Below are 22521 nucleotides of genomic sequence, written 5' to 3' on the forward strand. Positions count from 1 at the left end.
AATGTTAGAGTAGGACCAAAAAAAGTCTGCAGCGGATTTGATAGCCCACGCAGTGCAAGTGTTGTTTATACGTCATAATTTCATAGAAGTTTGACGTTTAAAATAACACTTGCACTGCGTGAGCTATCAAATTCGCTGCAGACTTTTCTTGGTCTGACTCTAGCATCTTTATAATTTGTACAACAGCGACAACAACAAAGTACGCATAATTTTCCATATAAAAGTATCACCATAAGTATCACAGACCACCCTAGATAATAGAACTACCCCATTCCCATTACAGAACCTCCAATAAAATAAAACCACGATTACAAATTAAAATAAATATATTACACGAATTACAATACTTTGCACATGATAAAAATCAGAACTTATCAACTTACTAAGGCACATAATTATCCAATTTAAAATAACACAATTTAATCACAGTGGCTTACGAAACTACACTTTTATATTTCCCTATAACTTGATTGATGGTTTCTCTCTCCATAAACAAAGAGGGGCAAACGTCTATCAACCGCTTTAGGGGCGCGTATTTTTGTAGCGCGTTTGAATTTCCCACTATTAGTAGTTTGTGTTTGGCGCGGGTCACTCCGACTGCTAGGCGACGCTGGTCGTTTAAGACTTCACCTTCCTGCAAACAAAATGCCTTTAAAACACGTATTATAAGCTATAAAGTCAGATTTGCCACTTATTTTATAGGTTGTGAGAAGTAATAGGGAATATTACGCGAAGCTTTGGGTAGGGAGCGCCACTTCCTCAATCCGTCACAAATGTCACAATCTAAGGGTCACGTACCATAAACGAGAGAGTCGAAATTTTGCTAACTAACCTCTCTATCACTCTTGCATATTCGAGCGATAAAGAGGTAGCCCTTCATAAACAAACCTCCTTGATTTATTGTCTATGAAAACTTGTCAAAAAACAGATTAAGGCACAGTATGTATAAGTTACTCTATGGTTTACGAGAGGCGCTAGTGCTGCACTCAGGCGGCAGAACATTGCATTAATACTCCCTATTTATTTATTTAACAGTTCAGTTGACAGATGTCAAATAGTATGATAGTATAAGAATGGTATAGATAGGATCGAACCTTCACTTTGTTGTCACCGACATCTCGTTTCGTACAAGAGTACACTATGACGGACTTGTCCCTCCCCTGGAACTGGTCGACAGTGCTGACTTCCACACTCAGCGCTCGGCGTAGAAGCGCCACTTGCTCGCGAAACGGCGATATTACTCCGATGTCCGATGATTTTACGCCACCCTACAATGGGAAAGGTTAATAAAAACGCTTAAGATCGGTTTTCCTAGGATAGGAGGTGCCGTCATATAGCGGCCGTCTCCATACTAAATAATACGGCTAAATATGGATGTCGTAGTTTGTATTTGTATTTATTTATTTGCGTTAAGTACATGTACATGCAAATACAGTTTTATAGGTACAAGGTAGGTATATACAATTATTTACAATATTTACATTAATTATTATCCATTACAATTTCAATTATGTTTATAATTTAATTGGCACAAAGTTGGAAAAACATTGAAAATACATTAAAATTAAAATCGATATAAAATAAATTTAAAACTACACATACACACATAAAGCTTACAAATTACAGTCCAAACTATATAATAATTACAACTACAATTACTTAATAATTAATTTAACAATAAAACCCCCACTCATAAAAAGAACCCCCATTACAGTCATAATATCTTAAATCTAGCTAAAAATATAAATGAAGGTATAAAATAATGTCGGATGTTGTATAAATGTCAAGTTATGATGTAAAAATAAATAAAAAAGTCTACGAAGTTACAAATACAGTTCCTAAAATAATTTTAATCAAGTGCGTTGGCAAAATATTCGTCAATTGTGTAGAATGGTCTATTTATAAAATAATCTCTTACCTTTATGTCAAATGTTCTTAGGTCACTACATTGTTAAATGTCGGTACTTAATTTATTAAAAATTTTAATTCCGATATTGTTAAGGCTGTTATTAAAATGGATAAAGTTAGATTTAATTTGAACAATTTTTGATTTGTTTCTGAGATTAAAATGATGGGTTTCTTCAGCCTTTCTATAATTATTTTGATTGACATACATATAAACGCATATTCGATATAAATACAATGCCGTAATTGTAAATATTTTGTGGTCTATAAACATATTGCGATGAGTGACTGGTATGTGTTTAGATCCCACAATAATTCGTAGTGCCTTTTTTTGCAAGAGTAGTATAGAGTTTATGTTCGTTCCGTTACCCCATATTTGTATGGAGACGGCCGCTATATGACGGCACCGCTTTCGGAGGAAACCAAAGCTTTAGGGACTCTACACACTAGCTTGAGGTAGATTTAAATACACTGCACTGTAAATAAAGAAAAATGCTAGACTCAGTGAAAACCAGCCCCAGTCATTCTCATTTAACCTTTTCCACGCAGTGTCAAACACAAAAGCTGTCACTCAGACGCCACATCATTGAAGTTTCAAAACTGAAGTTGAACTTTATGTATAAGCACGTAGGTCGGTCTGTGGTCTGTGGCCGATTAATCGGTCTTTGGCGTTGAACCTACGGTGCGGATATATCGGTCATTGGCGTCCAAAAGGTTAAGAGGCATGATTACAGATCATGCATCATTTTGGTGGGAACATATTCGAGTACAAATAATCAGTATACAGGTAATTTTCAGGGAGACTCTTTTACACTGACTATGCTGCAAAAAATAGCTACGAAATTCGAAATGTAGCTACGACTCGTCTATACAGACGAGTCGTATAGACGATCGCCTCATACGCCGCAAACGCCTTCTAGTATGTCACAGTTTCTATATAATTAGAATTACTTACAGCTGTTAAAGCTTGAACTATCGCCAAAACCACACACGCCTCGTCGGGGTTGGCGCACGTCTTACTGCTAGTCTCAGTCTTTTCCGCCATCTTCATGTCGATGAATAACACAGCGTTCTCTGGATCTGCGCTGCATGCCTTCACCAACCACGATTCCGATGTGTGTGCTAACAATTTCTAAAAAGATACATGAATAATGAACTTATTTTAAATGGCATGTAGTAATATGCAAGTTAAGTTGATCGCGGAAACGACTGGGGGTTTTCGGAGGCGAAAAGTTGATCTAGCTAGGTCTTATCTCTGGGAAAACGCGAATTATTAAGTTTTTTTTGTTTTCCGAGCTTTGCTCGGTCACCCATATATTGTCATTTATGTAGGTAACTATCCGTAAAGCAAGCACCACCTAGCAAGGCCTATTGATTGGTAGCAGAAGAGGTGAAAGTCTAAGAATAATTTGAAACTGCAATTTGACAGCTGAAGTAAATGGCGCGGCACGGCGCACTAACATCCATTTGACAATCCAGTCACCACAAAATGTATTGTTCGTTGCCATCTCCTTCATGTCATGTGGCTCAAATTATTCTTAGAACTTTTTCTGTCAACTATCAACAATCTTATTTCTAATGTCATTGCTTTAAAATGTTAATAAATTATAGTCCACCGTATTACCTGAGCATTAATGTTCAATCTGGCCTGCGCAACTTTCTCATCAGCACACTTCAGTGTATCATTATACGCCACTTTGTTGGCGAGGTCGGCTAGTGCCTGGTTCATTCGGTATGTATTGATGCAAAGTGAATTTTATTACCTGAGTATTAATGTTCAATTTAGCTTGAGCAACTTTCTCATCAGCACACTTCAGTCTATCATTATACGCCACTTTGTTGGCCAGGTCGGCTAGTGCCTGGTTCATTCGGTATGTATTGATGCAAAGTGAATTTTATTACCTGGGAATTAATGTTCAATTTAGCTTGAGCAACTTTCTCATCAGCACACTTCAGTCTATCATTATACGCCACTTTGTTGGCCAGGTCGGCTAGTGCCTGGTTCATTCTGTATTGCAGCTGCAGTGTGGACGTCGCTTCATCCGTCATCAGTCTGTGGAATAAGCTCTCCTCCATACCTAGTCGTCTGGAATGTGTGAAATTGAACTCTTATAGCAAGCAATAAGGTTTACATTTCATAAAACAGCTTTTAATAATAAATTTTATGTCAAAACTTGCGACGACAAATGTAATTTTGATTTTTCAAAGAAAATATTCATATTAAGATGAAACAGTAGACCTTTTTATAGGTCTCTGGCGGCTAGCGGATATGAGAAATATATCTAGTGACTATTAACAACAAAATAATAACAGAAATACACGCGTAAAGTAATGCAGTACATTGCAGACGCTAATTTGAGAACATAAATGGATGGCGCTGTACACAGACAAGACATCCTCTAGACTGAGCATAGTAACGCGGGTAGCGTTACCTCTGCCACTTATACGGTAGTTTTACTCCATCTTCGAGTCAATCCCGTGCCGTGATTGGTCCGTGTCTTTGAACGGACCAATCACGGCACGGGATTCGCTCACCTCGTCCCCCCGCACCCCCGTATTTTTGGCAGCATCGGTTTCATGAAATAATTGCTCTAAACTCCGTCTAGAGGATTCCTAGTCTATGGCGCTGTACGATGCCCTATTACTAAGACTCCTCTGTCCGTCTGTCTGTCACCAGGCTGTATCTCATGAACCGTGATAACAACAACGGATACCGCTTAAACAACAACAACAGAAAAAAAAAATATTTAAGTGGGGCTCCCACGCAACAAACGTGATTTTTTTGCAGTTTTTGCGTAACGGTACGGAACCCTTCGGCCGCGAGTCCGACTCGCACTTGGCCAGTTTTTTGACTTGACGCGGAGAATAGTTTGCGGTTACAATATAGTGCAATACTTTAGGAGGATTTTTTTATTTAAATCTATGGTTACCTTGCAGCACGACTTCTAACAACGGGTGGCAGTTGTTCAGGGTCTCCAACCAGGACAAACCGATTTGCGGCGAACAGAGGCCGTAGAACGGTGCATTGTAAAACCTGGAGAAAAAATACACGTAAAACATTGCTGGCAGTTTTTTAATGATAACTTTCTTACATAACTAACTATTAAAATTTTGAGCTTACTTTGGATTCAGAAATCATCCTTAAGATGTAATTGATGTCAGGTGAATTAATATTAGGTAGTCAAAGTGGACCGTCTACCGTGGAGTTGACAAGTTCCGGTATCTTGGATGCACCATTACCGATACAAACACCAGGGAGGAGCAGATCAATATTCGCATCCAAAACACCCTGCGATGCAGTGCAGCCCTCCATAAAGTGTTGTTGTCTAGGCTTCTCAGCAGAAATACTAAGTTAAGGATACATAAGACCGTTATCCGACCAATCCTTATGTATGGCTGTGAGGCCTGGACACTAACACAAAAAGAGGAAAGTCAGCTCCTGGTAGCGGAAAGGAAAATCTTTCGTAAGATCCTGGGACCTATCAAGACACAACGGCACGTGGAGGATACGGAGGAATGCCGAAATCGAGGAGTTGGTGGCCGGACCCAATATCATCGGCGAAACGAAATCCCACAGACTTCGCTAATTCGGTCACCTATTGAGATGGGAGAGAACCGGGATGCCAAGAGGGCGTACCTGGGAAGACTATGGTGGCCGCCCGGTAGGTCGGCCCTAGGGTTTGCAATCCGGATCCAGAATGTATGAAATTATCCGGATCTGGATCCGGATCCGCGGATCTTCCCATACATTTCGGATCCGTCGTGCAAACCCTAGTCAGCCCAGATACCGCTGGGGAGACAGTGTGGAAGCGGATGTGCGTCAGCTTCAAGCCGATAATTGGCAGGAAACGGCGCAGGATCGGGAAAAATGGTGTGCTCTCGTTTCGGAGGCCAAGATCCTCTTTGGGTCGCTGAGCCGTAATAGTTAGTTAGTCAGTGGTAATTTTACATGTGTGTCTCGAATTCAAGTATAATTATGAATTGAAGGGTGTTACCTGAGTGGCCTCGTCTACGATGCAGATGTCGAAGGTGGTACGAGCTAACATCGCGTGCGCAGCACCCAAGCACGTTACGCCGACCACTTCCTGTATAATAAGATTTAACATTAATGATATAGAATTCAAAACCAATTGACAAATTCTAGTGGTACTTTATTTTTAAATTTACGTGGGACAAAAAATGATGATGATTGTGCTATTGTCGAAACGAGACATTTTTTTAACAATTCTGTTTGTGTCCCATTCTGGCACATACATGTGCTGTTGATATTGCCCAGCACTTAGATAAGTGAGGACGGAGCGGAAAGTCTTTCCCCAGCAGCGGAAGCTATGATGAAACAGTGTTTTGTTTTAATGTATACTAGCGACCCGCCCCGGCTTCGCACGGGCTAACAAATTATACATAAACCTTCCTTTTGAATCACTTTATCTATTAAAAAAACTGCATCAAGATCCGTTGCGTAGTTTTAACCTCCTAAGGCCCAAGGTCCTACCCATAGTACTTATTAACTTTCTTATTCAGACCCAGCTCCTACAACAATTGTGTAGTCATAGCGTACCACGGTCCTACCAGTAGGACTTCATAGAAAACCCATCATTTTGTTTTCTAATTTTGCGCTTATCGAAATTGGCGTGACCGAACTTCTAAAGGACTGTTTTGTTTTGTCTGTGAGCCCTTTAACAAGTTCGTAAAAAAAAAAGTGCTGTACAAGGTGCTGTATAAGTACAATAACATTAAAAAAAGTCTTTTAAGTACTTGGGTCTGAATGAGTACTACTGGTAGGACTACGGGCCGTACTGACTACATACTCAATTTTTCGTTGGGCCTTAGGAGGCTAAAGACCTAAGCATATTACATACAGACAGACAGCGGGAAGCGACTTTGTTTTATACTATGTAGTGATTCAATTCTCGCCTCCTCTCTCCGATAGAAAAGTACGAACATACAAGAAGTTAAGGGAATAAATGAACAATGTTACTCGCCATAGAGTTGTAGAGTTGTTCCAACTGATCTAGTGTCTCGCATTTGGAAGCTAGTTGATGCTCGCAGCGAGCCAGCAGGCTCGGGGCCACGCGCGCCGCCGACCCGAGCCGCATCACCTTCAGCGACTCTGGTAGCCTGATGCATGAATTAAGAGTGTTTGATTTACATAGACTTCGCAAAGGCATTTGACGAAGTTGATCACAATATTTTCTACTTTTAAAAAGCCATACACGCCAATTCACTGATGGAATGATCGCTGCTACGATGGTTGAAAAGACATGAAATCGTTTACAACTCAGTTGCACACGCCCGTGGTTATTTTTCTGCTTCAGGCTGGTTCTGGTGTTCCACTGGGATCCGATCAGGTTGCCCTTTTGTTTCTTATATTAGCATTAAATTAGGCTTACTTTTAATCTTTTTTTTTCTATCTTTAACGATCTTTCCGCCTAAACACCTTTTGTCGGATAGTCAGTTCACAAGTCGTTACATTACATACCTGCTTAATACAGTGTCAACAGCTGAGTGAGTGTGCGCTGTGACCAACACGCGTTGTTTTAGCGCCACCAGCATTTGTATCAAGACGCTTATCGTCTGAGTTTTACCTAAACAAAATAAATACTCACTATAGTGTATTATAATAAATAATGTACCTAGCATTAAACTAGAGATCAGTGTCACTTACGAACGCTATTCTTTGAACTACAACTACTTCTGTAAATGTTAGGTAAACACTGGGTAAACATACACGGCATAGCATATAATTTTTTTCAGGATCAACACCAAATTCTCCGAAAATGAAGAATAGTTGGTAAGCTACATTCTGGTAAATTACTATAATACTTATGCATACAATCATTCTATATCATTTTTTTTCTGAACGCATGAACTGAACTAAATGGCGCCCTGCCTCGTACATACATCCCCAACAACAAATTACTATAAATGTACCGAGAAACTCAAGCTAGGTTTTGAGCTCTTTGAGCTCAATGTGAAAGCCGCATGTCTTAACTCCTCAACTTTAACAGCTTGAAACTTTACCGTGCACTGTGTATTTACTTACTTTCTGTAACTTTTGCTGTATGAACAACTTTAATGCGCTAAACACTAACCCCCTTATTCATAAAGCTTTACTGGCCTGATTTAGTAAAATTACACACACACACCTCTTACCCTTCTTACCGAACCCCCCCCCCTTCCCCTTCCCCTCCCCATCTTACCCTTCGTTTACACTTCTTACCGAATCGTGTGGTAAATGTGTGGAACTCTCTACCAGAAACTGTTGTTAATGCACCATCGGTCAACACTTTCAAAAATAGACTTGATACACATTTTAGAACTTTAAAAAGTGCACAATAAAATAAAATACATGTGCTTCGATATACACGCATCAGCTCCAAGAGCTGCTAGTGTATCAAATAAAATAATAATAAACGGTTTGTTTCAGCGAACGGTCTAATAGCGAAGAGTCTCGACCAACACCTAGAGAGACTCTCGCTGGGTGGTTAGATCAAGGGTCAGATGCAGAAGGCGGTAATTTTGGACACGGCGCGTATAGTACGTCAGTTCCTCACTCTGCGGCCCTGACCACCGGCAGCTTGGGCCCTACCCCGCTGCCGGCGGCACCCTAGGTTAGGTTTTTTATAATGTGTTTATATATTTTTTGTAATGTTTTGTAAGTGTTTTTATATTTTACTTTTATACTCACATTGTAAAACCCTAACCTAAGACCCTAATTGAATAAAAGATAATAATAATAATTATGTTTTATCCCTTCCTTACAAATACATAAGTCAAAATGACAGATAAGGACAAACGATTATTAGCTAGCTACTTGAGGTTTGTAGCGCGTTTATGAATAAGGGGTTATTCATAAATTACGTCATTTCAAATTAGGGGGGGGGGGGGTCTGGACATCGGATGATGGTAGCATGACGTAGTAGGAAACGGGGTCATTCGAAGCATGATTTTTGGATGATTTTAGGGGAGAGGGGGTCAAAAATTGTCAAAAATAGATGACGTAATTTATGGACAGCCCCTAAGGGGGTTAACACTTACCAGTCCCCGGCAATCCCTGCAACAGCGCATAGTCCTTGGCAGCGATTGCCTTGAACACGGCTCTCTGTTGCTGTATGTTCAGTGACTTCATCATTTTGGTGCCGAGTCTGGCCACTTCGCGCGGGAGCTTCTTTTCAAATTCAGGGGACGCTTTGTCGATGATTATTCTGTATAAAATAAACGATTAAAAATATATTAAAGTACATACCTATTCTAAAAATCGTAAAAGTAAGTAGATAATTGAATCACCGATGGCTGCGCCACCTACCGGGTCCAAATGTTGATCTAACTAAAGCATCCTAAGACCAATTCAAATACACACAAAATGACTCAAAATAGACGATGTAGCTGTTTAGGAGGAGTTTAGTAACAAGGAACTCAAAATTGGGCCGCTTCTAGGGCGTCGTCACGCATATTATAGGACTAAGGTTTAAGGACTAAGGTTTAAGGTTATTTTTCAGGTATCGATTGGTGTAATTACATTTTGAATGTTAGCGATAGATAAGGAACACCAACCCACCAACCAAAGGATTTGATTGTCTTTTTTTTTAGATTGCTTGCTAGTAAATTTATAGATTTATTTATGTCAAAAACTTCACTAATATAAATTCTACGATAATATAATACATTTTTCATGATTATTTCCTAATCTAATATCTTTATTGAGCTATTTTCTGCCAAGCCCGTAGTGTAGATTAGTGCCAACATTACTCGCTAGATGTCTCTGGGCGTAGATTAGATGCCGCTATCGTTTGTTTGCCGTGGTTTCGTTGGGGTGGACGCGGGTGTTTATTACATCAACATACATACATACTTACATTATTTTTGAAAGTCGACTCTCCTGCAATGCGGGAATAGTGCGGCTTTGGATTAGATTGAAATGTAATATACGAATTTGAATTTTGAACCGAGAATTTATCAGTGTAATCATTAATAAGAAGTTTTTAAAGTTACAATTAATTTTGATTTTGACCCCGTAATTGATTATTGAAAATTTACCGAGCAGCAATGTACATTACATACTGCAAACATTACGAGACATTATTCTAATATGACATGACATTACGAGATACGAGCTTTTTATAGTAACTGACAACAAGCGTTGCGATGACATAAATAAGTTTTTGTCAAAAATTTCATTTTTGGTACTTTATCGCCGACTGTACTTTTCTCACGACAGACAACTAATACTCATCGAGACAATTCTAAAAACCCCTAACACAATTAGGTTGCGTTGTTTCATCACAGAGTTCCTATGGCCACCTCCTGTCTCCATCATCAGATCAGCTCTATGGTACCATAATATTGCATTGTCACCCGACTTACATGTGTATGCAAAATTTCAGCTCAATCGGAAACTGGGAAGTGGATTAAATTTAACTTGCAAGATACCATTACATAGTTAGTTAGAGTTACATACAGGTCGACCTAATAAAAGCTTGTTAAAAAGCTCTTATTTTGTGTGTTTCTTTAATTCCACTGCGGGCCGAATTCTGTGGTACGGTTAATATTTTCATTGTATTTCTAAGCAAAATGTATCTCAATATACTACTTAGGTTCTATGCTAACCACCCTTTAAATATTCGCCCGTACTGGATTTATACACTGTATATGTGACACGCACACCGTGTATGCCGTACGATAACACGATATGTAGGTGTTTCATTATAATTAAAATATTAATATTTTTTGTTTTTTTTTGCTAGATAATGTCGCGCAAATCATGTGCTACCCCGGCAGGACGGTGTTTTATCGTCATTTAAAATAAAAAATATTAATTATAATGAAACACCTACATATCGTGTTATCGTACGGCATACACGGTGTGCGTGTCACATATACAGTGTGAAAAAGCCGGGTAGTCTATCTCGCCACGAGATACTGTCGCGCCAATCATGTGCTAGGCCTACTGGTCTAGCACAATTCAGGCTATCCGTAGGTCAGAACTCCGTAATTTCTGACTTTCCATGTTATAAACCCAATATATTTCATCGACATCCGTTTTTGCGTGATGGAGGAACAAAATATACAAACCATCACATTTACCTACATATAATATTAGAAGCTTAAGCCGACCCTGAGCTCTGAAGCAATAGCTGAGGGTGAAACCGGGACATAACATATACTAATCTATGTATTACCGGGACAACCGCCAAATAGAGACTCTTACTTTCTGAGCCGCAGCGCCCGATCGCTGTCTTCCAGCAGCACTCCCAGATTAGTCAAGTTCTGTACTGTGGTCGCGTACGACTCGTATGTGTCGATGTGGTACAGTGTGTCTTTGCTCATCCGACAACTCAGGTCCCTGAAACATGATACAAATTTGAACAGAGGGCCTACCGCGAACCACGTTCGACGTGTTGCCTCCCTGTCACACTTACGTACAAATTTACAAGTGCGACAGAGAGACAACACGTCGAACGTGGTTCGCGGTAGGCCCTCTGGTACCGATAGTAAGTAGCAAAGGCAAACGAAACAAGAGACGGCGGGAGAACCTAGATGCATTTTGCTCAGGTCCCTGAAAAATAATAAACATTTGAATACCGATAGTAAGTTGCAAGTTGCAAAGGCAGACCAAAAACAGAGGTGACGGGACGAGCTAGACGCATTTTGTTGCGACTGGCGGGAACATGCACCAAACTGTGACGAGTGGCGGAAGAAAGGGGAGATCTTTGCCCAGCAGTGAGACACAAAATAGGCTACCGAAAAAAGATGCAAACAAGTTTTACGAAGGTTTTTTTGAAGTGAAAACTTCTTTAGCGGCGCTGGGCACTTTGAGGTGGGGAAAAAATGATAAACTCGAGACAGCGTAAGACGTGACCGTAAGGGGCGTAAGGCGATTACGTGACCGTAAGCCCCGTAAGGTGGCCACTCATAATTTAAATCAATAAAGAAAAAAAATGTTATTTGACATTTATGTTGCGGACTTCTTTTCAAGACTCTTTACTTATGTTCAAATAATTTGACGTTGTGATGGCAGTGTGTAAATAAACATGTCAATGTTTATTCATCATCTAGACTTCGCTTGGTAATCCTTCCGCGTAGAGTTAAATAGTAAAATTTTCACCACCTCAGGTTTGAATTAAAAAAAAAAAAAACTTTTTTAATTACCTTTCTAATAGAATCTGCATTTCGTTTTCTTTAGCAACAGTGACAACTCCAGCGGCGATCCACGGTCTGTTGTCTATGCTTACTATTGAGAAATCGCCTTCCTGAGGGCCCTTGGTTTTATGGTGTGTCTTATCTAAAACATACGATATACAATCAAATAGTTACTTAAGAGCGAACAGGAGTGGTAATTTCTCCATACAAACGTACTCGACTGTTTCCTCCGTGGGTTTTGAAGCTAGAGCAATGTTTTTTTCAACACAGATCATTTTATCAATATCTGTGTCGGACCGTTTTGCTTTTTTTGATATTTTTGTTTTTTAAGGCGCTAGAGCCCTTCAAAAATGGCCTAATTGACTATGGCGCAATGAGAGGCGTGGTATTCAAAACTGATATCAATTAGCCAAAAAAGCAAAACGGTCCGACAAAGATAATTTCATTACCATTTAGATCTCAAAATTTCGTCACATTTGGTTTGGTTTTGGGGGAGGAAACATTCGAGTACGAAACCTCGTCTTTTGAGATTTTTATGCAGGGTTTTTCGCCTTGTCCTTATCGCACTAGTTTTAGGAGCCGCTTCCATTAGTCAGACTGGTATGTTTACCTAAAATATTTAAATCTCAGCTCCCGTATCCTCTTAAGTGTAAATTGCACATTGCCAATGTGAACGAATATGGCGCTAGCCAGCCGCAACTGGCCACATTAGAATGTTATAATAGGGATGATGACACATGTTGAATTTTATAACAAAATCTAGTAAAATAGATAGAAAACGGGCAATTTATCACAATAATGTGGATATTTAATATCCACATTATTCCGAGTGACTCCAAACCTGGAGTCACTCGGAATAATGTGGATATTAAAATCAAATATTGAAAAATTACAAAAATACAGGACCTGAAAGTTTCAAAATTTTAGTTTTTTTTAACTTCCAAAAACGATAAAAGTAAGGGTACCATTCGATTCCTTACATTTCATGCAATAAAATATTGTATAGCAACTATATACATAAACGTAATATTTCACCGACAAAAACGCAATTTTCTTGTTTTGTCCATACTACAAGATGGGCGATGACGTCACGGCCCTTGGCCGTTTTGTATAGGGCGTTTCGCGAGTTAAGTGCGACTGTCGGCCTTTGACTACAATTTCTGACTTTTGTGTTACTTTAATGCAATGGGTCCCATATAGACATTTGATCCTAAAAACAAACCCGATCGATTGATACCATAAAAAAATTAGTCATGTAGCCTATTGACATAATATTATCAAATAATAAAGGTACTTAAGTATATATTAAAATTGGTTATGTAACATACTAAACAAACAAAAATATTTCCCATACCTCTATTATTTATGCTCTGTCTTTCAAATGTATGCGTGTATCTATCTCCAGATTGTACCACTGATTTTAATCTTAAATTTGCAGCGCACGTCCCTCGTTTTGATCTAAAACAAAGGCATTTAGGTAACAGTTTTCATCTTGGCTATTTTTTGTACAGCACCACCATTCTACCACAGATCATACTCAACACCAGAAGTTCATGAAGTGGGCCATTTTATTTAAAGTTGACCCCTACACTTTTTTTCAAATTTGGGATTTTTTATGTTATTTCTACTCAGAATAACGAGCTCTTTTGATCCTAATAGGAGAAAAAAAGTGTCCCAAAATTTCCATACATTTTTCGATCTTTCCATTCCGAGACCGCCATACAAAGTCTATGAAAAATGGTAACGGAATGGAAATAAAAACCTTGGGACACTTTTTTTCTCCTATTAGGATAGAAAGAACTCGTGATTCTGAGTAGAAATAACATAGAAATTCACAAATTTTAAAAGAAAGTGTAGGGGACAACTTTAAATAAAATGGCCCAAGTATTTGTTTGCGCAGTGGCTTTCGAACAGAATATAGTTTAATTCAGGACTTAATATCAAATTATGAACCTTATAAACAGAAGCATAGAGTCGATAATCGTATACCAACCGTTTCTCAACACTGTCAGTCCACAACGCATGCAACGGCGACACCGACATCTGGCCAGTCTCCTCCATCTTGAGAAGCGCCGTCCAGTGTAAGAAGTAGTTGACGTGCTCCGCCGACAGATGGCCCAGGGCGTCTTGTTTTAGTTTCGAGAGAGGGTGGTTTTCTGATACGGTGGGGCCGTTTGTGTGCCTGTAGTAGAAACAAATGCTATATATGTGGCTTCAAGACTCAAAATCAAGCACGTGAGAGTTTGGTGTGCATGAAGATTAATGTGATGTGATAAATAACTCCATGGTTAAGAAAACTCTCAAGTGCTGAGTACAGTGCGCTTTGGGGAAATGATTCCAAGTAAAAGGGTGTTTGTAAATGAAATTGGTCCATACATTTAAAAATAATTCCGACGTTTCAGCTGAGTTGCACCAGCTGTGGTCACGGAAAGACTGACGTCCCAACAAATGTCAACGGAGATATTAATAAAACACCACTAAACTACCCGAAATTAGTTAATAAAAATGTTCGGGGTAGACACAGAAATTGCAGCTACCCGTCAATGTTTAATGTTTATTGTCCACGGCACGACACGCAACACTCACAGTATCCGTACACTGGTCCGAAGATATATCCGCTGGTTTCAACATTTGAATCACTGGTCCCCAAGTAGACGATAATTTGTACCCGTCCTCTCGATTGAAATTTTTAGGGTGTTTTTTAATTTCAATCGCCTCTCTCACGATCCGCGGATAATAGTGTCGCTCGTTGGAGAGGACTTTGGGTTTATGTAGCTCAATCCAGCGATTCGTTCTTGTTGTCAGCAAGTGCTCAGCTACCACCACCACCACACACCACACCACACACACCACACCTGACCACAGCTGGTGCAACTCAGCTGAAACGTCGGAATTAAAGGTAAAAACAATGAAATTATATCGCGGTAGACCCGTTTGTGTAATTAAATATGTGTACAAAACGCGAGAGTTTAAAGTGCTATATTTAAAAAAAACCGGCCAAGTGCGAGTCGGACTCGCGCACGGAGGGTTCCGCACCATCAACAAAAAATAGAGCAAAACAAGCAAAAAAACGGTCACCCATCCAAGTACTGACCCCGCCCGACGTTGCTTAACTTCGGTCAAAAATCAGGTTTGTTGTATGGGAGCCCCACTTAAATCTTAACTTTATTCTGTTTTTAGTATTTGTTGTTATAGCGGCAACATAAATACATCATCTGTGAAAATTTCAACTGTCTAGCTATCACGGTTCGTGAGATACAGCCTGGTGACAGACGGACGGACGGACGGACGGACGGACGGACAGCGGAGTCTTAGTAATAGGGTCCCGTTTTTACCCTTTGGGTACGGAACCCTAATAATATTACGAAACCTTGAAGACCAACTCGAATTTCACTTCACCGAGGATCGTGAGTCAGTAAGCAGTCACTATACTTTTTTTATAGATGATACACTTACCACAGATGCAAGGAACAGACGGTGAGGTAGGGGCACTTGGCGCACGCGTTGTGGTGGTTAACCGGCTCCGGCAAGTTTTGTTGCAAGAGGCTCGAAGCCTCCTCTATGTCGGTCATTTGCTCTGCAAGACATACATCATTTTATTTACATTTTATAGGGTAAAACCTATCTCATTATTAGAGGTTAGCGTTTATATTTGGGTTAATCAACTTTTTTTGGTCACACGTTGCTCTATGGTTACGGTCTCCTGAGTCACTCTTAAAATTTCAGGTTTTTCGTATTTAAATGAACCAAACTTGCATTTTATGGTAGTTATAAGACCTTTCCATAATGGGACATCTACTGAGCATGTTAGTACAACATGGTACAGCAGTTCTTCTAACAATCTATGCTACTATTGTCTCCTCGCTGATGGGACAGAATAACAACAAGAAATAGTTGATTGACCCATTTAGATATTGTCGATACCTATGGGTATTTTATGACTACTTTACCTGGATCGGTCGCGGTCGGTCCATCGGCCAGGTACTGCACTAACTGGTTACGGAGCATTATCAGGTCCCTTCGCTCAGGGTATCCGCAGCTCACTTCCCTTAGGTCCACGCGCTCTCTGTGAACCACGATATCGGTAACTATAAATTGGATATAACTTCAGCTGAAGTATCAGATGCTCGCAGTGGTATTATGTGAAAAGGAATAAGGAAATGATGATATTTAATCACAGAAATAATTAATCGAAATAAAAACAAGATCTGTCATTAGTCAGTCCTAATTTAGGAACAGGATAAAAACCAAGCAACGTGTAAAGTCAGATCCCGTTAACATGGTGTATCTTCAAGAGCTGTGACACTTCTAGTGAGCAGTACGAACACAAGTAATATTAACAGTTTTATTCGCGTATTTTAATCAGTGCGCGACTGTTTTCGAGAGCTTAAGTTGCCATTGTTATATGGCAACTAGCCACTTTACGTGTTTAGCAGTAACACTATGGATTAATGGGACATAAACGCATATTGCTTGTGTCTGGGCAACCTAACGTGTATTATATATAGGCAGGCATTTAGAGAATAAACGTTCTTATTGTTCTTACACTATCACATATAAGGTGTTTCACTACCTTCTCCCCCTGCTCGAGACGTTATATATAACAGACAAACCTATTTGATGGCGAGCTTGCCAGGATACCATTTCTTTCCCATTTACAACCATTCAGTGTTGAGAGCGCTTAGTTTTAGCGGCGCACGAGTGATCAGGAGACCAAAGTCTAAGATTAGAGTAGGTGTTACTACTACTGGTACTGGGAAGTTGTAAGTAGTCCATTCTCACTTGATAGATTGCCGGGATAGATTGTTCAAATTGCAAAAAAGAGCGTTGCGCATCATCGACCGAAAGCCTACTGATCACCCGGCTCAGGACCTATTTAGGAAACATCGAATCCTGACTTTGCCCTGCGTCTTTATCTTAACTGCCTGTAAATATGTTCGGTCCAACCTACACAATTATAAAACGTACGGTGACAGGAATAAAAGACTATCACGCAGACAAGACAACACCTTCTAGTAGCACCCCGTCGACGACTAGCAAAGGTCCGCGCGATGCTCGAAGTTGCCGGACCTAACCTGTATAACCGTGTCCCTGTGGACATTCAAAATTCGTCTAGTGATGCCATGTTCATCAAAAAACTTAAAAACATGCTCATTGAGTTAGCATGCTATAGTATAAACGAGTTTCTCCAAAGGGATCGTTGCACTCACTTATAAATTATATGCCTAGTCATAAATTATATAAAATAGTTTTCTAGTTTTAAGATATTGACGTGTAATCTTACTTTATGTTTATAAATAAAAAATCGGAATCTGAATCTGACTTGAGGTAGAGCAGTAAGCCGCGCTGCTCGCTGCTGGCGGGGTCGGCCGCGCGCTGCAGAGCCAGCATCATGCCGTACAACACGAGCTGTCCGCGGTGCTCCGCCGACACAGACGCGCGACCGCTCTTCAACTCTAGTGGGACCACTGCTGCCTGGCGACCTACGAGAAAAAAAATGTAGGGATTTAAATACATCCCTACAGTTCAAACACGCCCTAATTGTAATACATATTATTGAACACTAGCGTTTAATATTATGTCAGCGAGTGAGGAAGTCGTTCCATTAACCCGGGGGTCTCCAAACTTTTTTACCTGACTGCCATATTGCGCAACAGAAACATTCGCGCGGGCCATGAATTTTATGAAAAAGTTCGAAAAAAAAAACGGAGCCATAGAGGTTTGCTAGATCTACGGCTCACAGAGCTCCTAGTTGTATTCCTATCTAGGTATTAATAGGGGATTCGATTAATGAATGACATATTGTCTATGCGTAAGAATAATACACGCGAAATTCGCAAATTGCGGGGATATTTCTCTTTTACTCCAATGAAGGCGTAATTAGAGTGACAAAGAAAGATGCCCGCAATTATCGAACTTCGATTTTCACGGTTATAGCCGTGACTTTACCTTTTCGTTCATGAATAGTGACTTGTAGCGTGGCGTCGATCTTCCCCTTCAGGCCCAGCTGTGGGCAGCACAAGTTTTCTTCAATGTCCAGCACTTTGGTGATATTTCCGCACCACTTATCTTTCTGGCCCTAAAATAAACACGGACTTAGACTCTATGGAGAACCAAAACGAAAAAAAAAATTATTCAAACCGCTTAGCAATATAATTCTAAGAATTGGTGCAGCTGGGTCAAACTCAAAATCCAACCATTGTCCACAGGAGAGAAAACTTTACAGTTCCGATGAACACACAGTTAACAGCTTGTGATGTAGGTAATGATTTTATCATACTTATCCAAATAACAGGACTACCCTTTCATGTAGCAAGGATTAAATAAGAAAATTAACCTTTATAGCCCACTTTCGGGAACGTGAACACAATTTTGAGTTTGACCCATCTGCCGAAGCAAAGGGGAAACTAGGCCTTATTGGGACCCTTACCATGTTAGGAGGCGGTTTGTCCGACATATACGTCTGCATGAACTCCGCCAGCGGGGCAATGTACTGCTGAATGTTCGAACTTGCCTCCTCCTCGGATAGACCCGCGTCGTACAGGCTCTGAATTGATTCCTTTATTATATAGTTCGCCTCGTTACGTAGTTGGTCCACGGACCTAATGTTCTGCGTGAGGGCTTTTTGTACCAGCTCGTGCACTAATATGCCGATTGTCATCTAGAACAAATAGATAAGAAATTAATATAACTCATGTACATCATAAAGCTGATTACTTTCCCATTTCCTGTTTTTGGAAATAAGTATTCACTGAAGAGATACTCAAGTAGTTATAGTTACGCTGTTTACAATTTACTCATGCTTGTGGAAGCATGCCGTCATTTTGCTGCAAATCATGATTGACATGAAGCTTCAAGTCAAATATAAGCACTGTTCATGGTGCTACTGAAAGACACATGCCAGGAAAGTGTCAATTGTGTATTAACCCCTTGAGCCCCACGGACGCGCGTTATGGGGTCAGCTATGGCAATCAAAATTCAATTCTTAATGTCTAACTCAAGGTCGTTTCTGGCTGGCAAGTAGATGACTGATCCATGGGTAGGTAAAAAGGTATGTTAATCTTACAGCAGTGTTTGCAGAGTCAATGCCGCGCCAGCGCTCCTGTAGCACAGCCTTCCGTTGGCAGAATACCCCGGCTACCACACTAGTGGACGACACCAACCGGTCTGGCCGCAGCACCAGCAGTCCTGAGGAGTTGGTGACGGTGAAGCTGCCTGACGAGTCCCGTGAGGCGAGGATACTGACGGTGTCGCCGGGATGCAGGGGTGTGTGTAGCCTGAAAACGTAGGTAAATTGGAAGCACTAAAGATACTAATTACTTTATAGGTACCTATCATAGATAAAAGTAAAACGTTCTTTTTATCAACAACAAACGTGAATGTAAGTAAGGATGGAAATATGTCTACTTGTTCACACAATAAGTTACCAGAGTGGAATAAGTTACCAGAAACAGTGATATGTGCTCCTTCAGTGAACAGTTTTAAAAACAGACTTGACAAACACTTAAAACAACAAAAAATGAACATTAATCGTTAAAAAAAACAAGTGCAGTGATATACACGCATCAGCTTTCAGCTGCTAGTGTATTCAACAATATAATAATAATAATAGGTACTGAATGAATTTGGGTACTTTTTATAGGTACTGAAATAAATCCCCTATACTCTCTATAGGTGAGGTAAGGGAAGTTAAGGGAAGGGAGGGGATAGGGACTTGAAAAGTCCTATACAAATGTATGAGAACGTTTTTAAAGACTGTGTGTGAAGTTGAAAAGAAATTTGAACATTTTACAACAATTTATGATAAGTATCAGTTGAATGAAATACATAATGTTAGAAAAAATAAAATAGTCATGTTATGTTTCTTTTTTTCTCTTACCAAATGCCTTCAACAAAGCAAGTAACCCTATTGTTAGTAGCATTCTTGAGTTTCAGTTCCAGCCTGTTGGGTAAGCTGTTGACTGCTTCTATTTCACATCTCTGCATCATACTCAAATCTAAGTCTTCTACAGCTTCCTGTAGATAAATGATATCAATTAGTGTTAGTTACAAGTAATGCAACTGGATAAGCAATCATCTTAAAGCTAATATCCTCTAAACATCTTTGACATCTGCCTTAATCCTCTAAGTTTGTTTCATTTGTGATGTTCAATAGTCTTTATATGTAAAGTTCGTTATTTGTTATATTGTAATGTTTAGATAGTTTTTTCTTCTCTGATATTTTTCACTGTAGCTATAATATGGTGTTAATTAAATAATTAGTTTGTAATATTTCCGCTAAATTGTAAAATATGCTGTGTACACTTGTTTTGGATCTCATGCTAGATTTAAGCCATAATGTGCAATTGTATTACCCATGATATTGTACGATGTCTGTTTAGTGTACCTAATAAATAAAAATAAACCAGGTACAGATGTAGGGCATAATTGTTTCCCATCGTATTTTCTTGGAAACATTCATATATGTCATGCCACTTCAGTCAACCTCAGTACTTTTTGTACCAAGACTGACTGAAATAGCAAGTAACATACAAACGTTTCCGTGAAAAATACGATGGAAAATAATTATGCATACATCTGTAGACAGCCTAAATTAGTACAATTAACTTAACAAACTTTGGAATCTTAAAAATTAAAATAACAGACTTCTGAAAAGTTATCATTTCAACAAAGAGCTTAGAGACTATTATTGTCAATTTCTTTTTTTTACATAATACCATCAGGGACAGAGTATAAGAGTCAATATAAGACTTTATAGTAACAAGAATAAAGTTTCAATACCTCATCAATATCTTCAGCCCAGTCATCACCAAACATACTGTCAACTTCAGGGTCATCAAACTCAAGAACCTTGACACACTTGGCTGGAGACTTGACAATTTTTAAGGGAGAGCTGGACTTTGGTGCAGTGCAAATTTTTGGAGTACCTTGAACATATAACAAAATTAAAAGTGAAAAGAAATTGAATACTTCTTACATACTTTTTAGCCTTGGTGCAGAAATCCCTTAAGAGATTGCATATACTTGAGAAGATTTCCGTACTGGGCGGGAAGAAGTTGATAACTCGCGGGAAAAAATTGAAGAAATTTGAACCATATGCAATTTAATTTTAAGTTCAAATTTCTTCAATAAAATATCTCGACTTATCAACTTCTTCCCGCCCAGTACGGATTTAACCCCCAGCCAAGGCCCGGGTGGTCGAGCAGTCTAGGCATCTGCTGTACGAACAAATGCAGAGGATGCCGGTTCCATTTCAGCCCTGGGCCAAGTAGGCTTTGTTTATTTCTTACAAGTAGTCCATAAATAAGATTAATATGCACAGAAAATATTAACAATATCAAGATATAGGAAATTTACCTTCACTTTGTTTGACAATAGGTGAACCCTTATTGACTTCTGGACTATCTTCATCATGCATATCATAAAAGTTGGGAGAAAACTTCGCTTGACATTGTATATTAGATACATGATTATTACTTCCATTTGATTTACACTCAATTTCATCATCATCAAAGATACTTTGTATCTCATTCTCAATCATATTGTTTTCTTGACTTGAGGTCAGTGGTGACCTCTTCTTCGGAGAACAATTTTTCAGGTTCCCATTGGTTTCTACATGATCATTTCTTAAAAGACTATCAAAATCATTGTCTGTTATTGCTGGTTTATAACCATTTTCTTTCCCAGGCGATTTCTTCACTGTTTCACAATGATGACCATTTTTAATGGGAGATTTTCTTGTACCCTTTTGAATACCATTTTTTATTGGACTTTGCTGGATGACATTCTGGTTTTCACTTTTCCGTTTTTTACTTATATCATTCCCATTAATTGTGCATGCTTGGTTAGTCCCTGGGGTCTCGATATGAAGAGGAGAAGTAGCCTTTCGTTTAACTGAAACCTTCTCTACTTCTTTTGCGGGTGAAGACTTTTTTACTGGTACGTTTTGTGAATTTGTAACATTTGTGTTCTTAAAGAACTGCGTTATTGCTTTTTGATTCTTTGGCGGCCCCTTTTGAGCCTGTAAAAACGTATAATAACAAAACCATTACCATGTATACGTTCACACTTGATCAACATATTGACACAACAAAATAGTGATAAATACCTTTTTCAAGCTTAAAGATTTAGGTGGCATTACTTCACATAGGCAACAAACTATATTAATATTATATAAGTAATAATAATAAGCAATTGCACAATAATAAAATTGAATTAAAATTGCTCTACTTCAAATCAAAATCAAACTAAGAAGAAAAGATTAATGAAATGTCATGATCTTCATCACGATGTTGTTGATTTTTTCCCGCGAAATATTTGACGTTTCTTAGGGCATGTTCGAAAATATTACGAAACACAATAGAAAAGAAAAAAGAATCCTAATTTTCCATTAAAGCCAGTGAAAGGAGGAGAAGAGGGATTTTTAAAGCCATAACACACTACCGCATCGCACCGCGAACATGGTGCGCCGCACCC

The 22521-nt window shown here is 39.2% G+C and overlaps 1 protein-coding gene across 1 annotated transcript; it reads right to left on the minus strand.

Annotated features, from left to right (window-relative positions):
- Positions 1-382: 382 nt before the first annotated feature.
- On the minus strand, positions 383-22252 carry LOC134656987 (DNA replication ATP-dependent helicase/nuclease DNA2). Its single transcript, XM_063512551.1, has 23 exons — positions 22154-22252; positions 21403-22066; positions 20827-20972; positions 19925-20061; positions 19112-19322; positions 18476-18706; positions 17995-18124; positions 17369-17528; positions 15996-16111; positions 15502-15622; positions 14039-14227; positions 13400-13503; positions 12055-12187; positions 11114-11248; positions 8944-9110; positions 7385-7490; positions 6884-7023; positions 5901-5986; positions 4836-4939; positions 3808-3991; positions 2861-3037; positions 1095-1268; positions 383-634 (listed from the first exon to the last, which is right to left on the minus strand). Exons 1-23 carry the CDS (start codon positions 22181-22183, stop codon positions 434-436), a joined length of 3846 nt encoding a protein of 1281 aa, XP_063368621.1. The 5' UTR covers positions 22184-22252; the 3' UTR covers positions 383-433.
- Positions 22253-22521: the final 269 nt, after the last annotated feature.

This window comes from Cydia amplana, chromosome 19 (genome assembly GCF_948474715.1).
Source record: "Cydia amplana chromosome 19, ilCydAmpl1.1, whole genome shotgun sequence".
NCBI lineage: Eukaryota > Metazoa > Arthropoda > Insecta > Lepidoptera > Tortricidae > Cydia > Cydia amplana.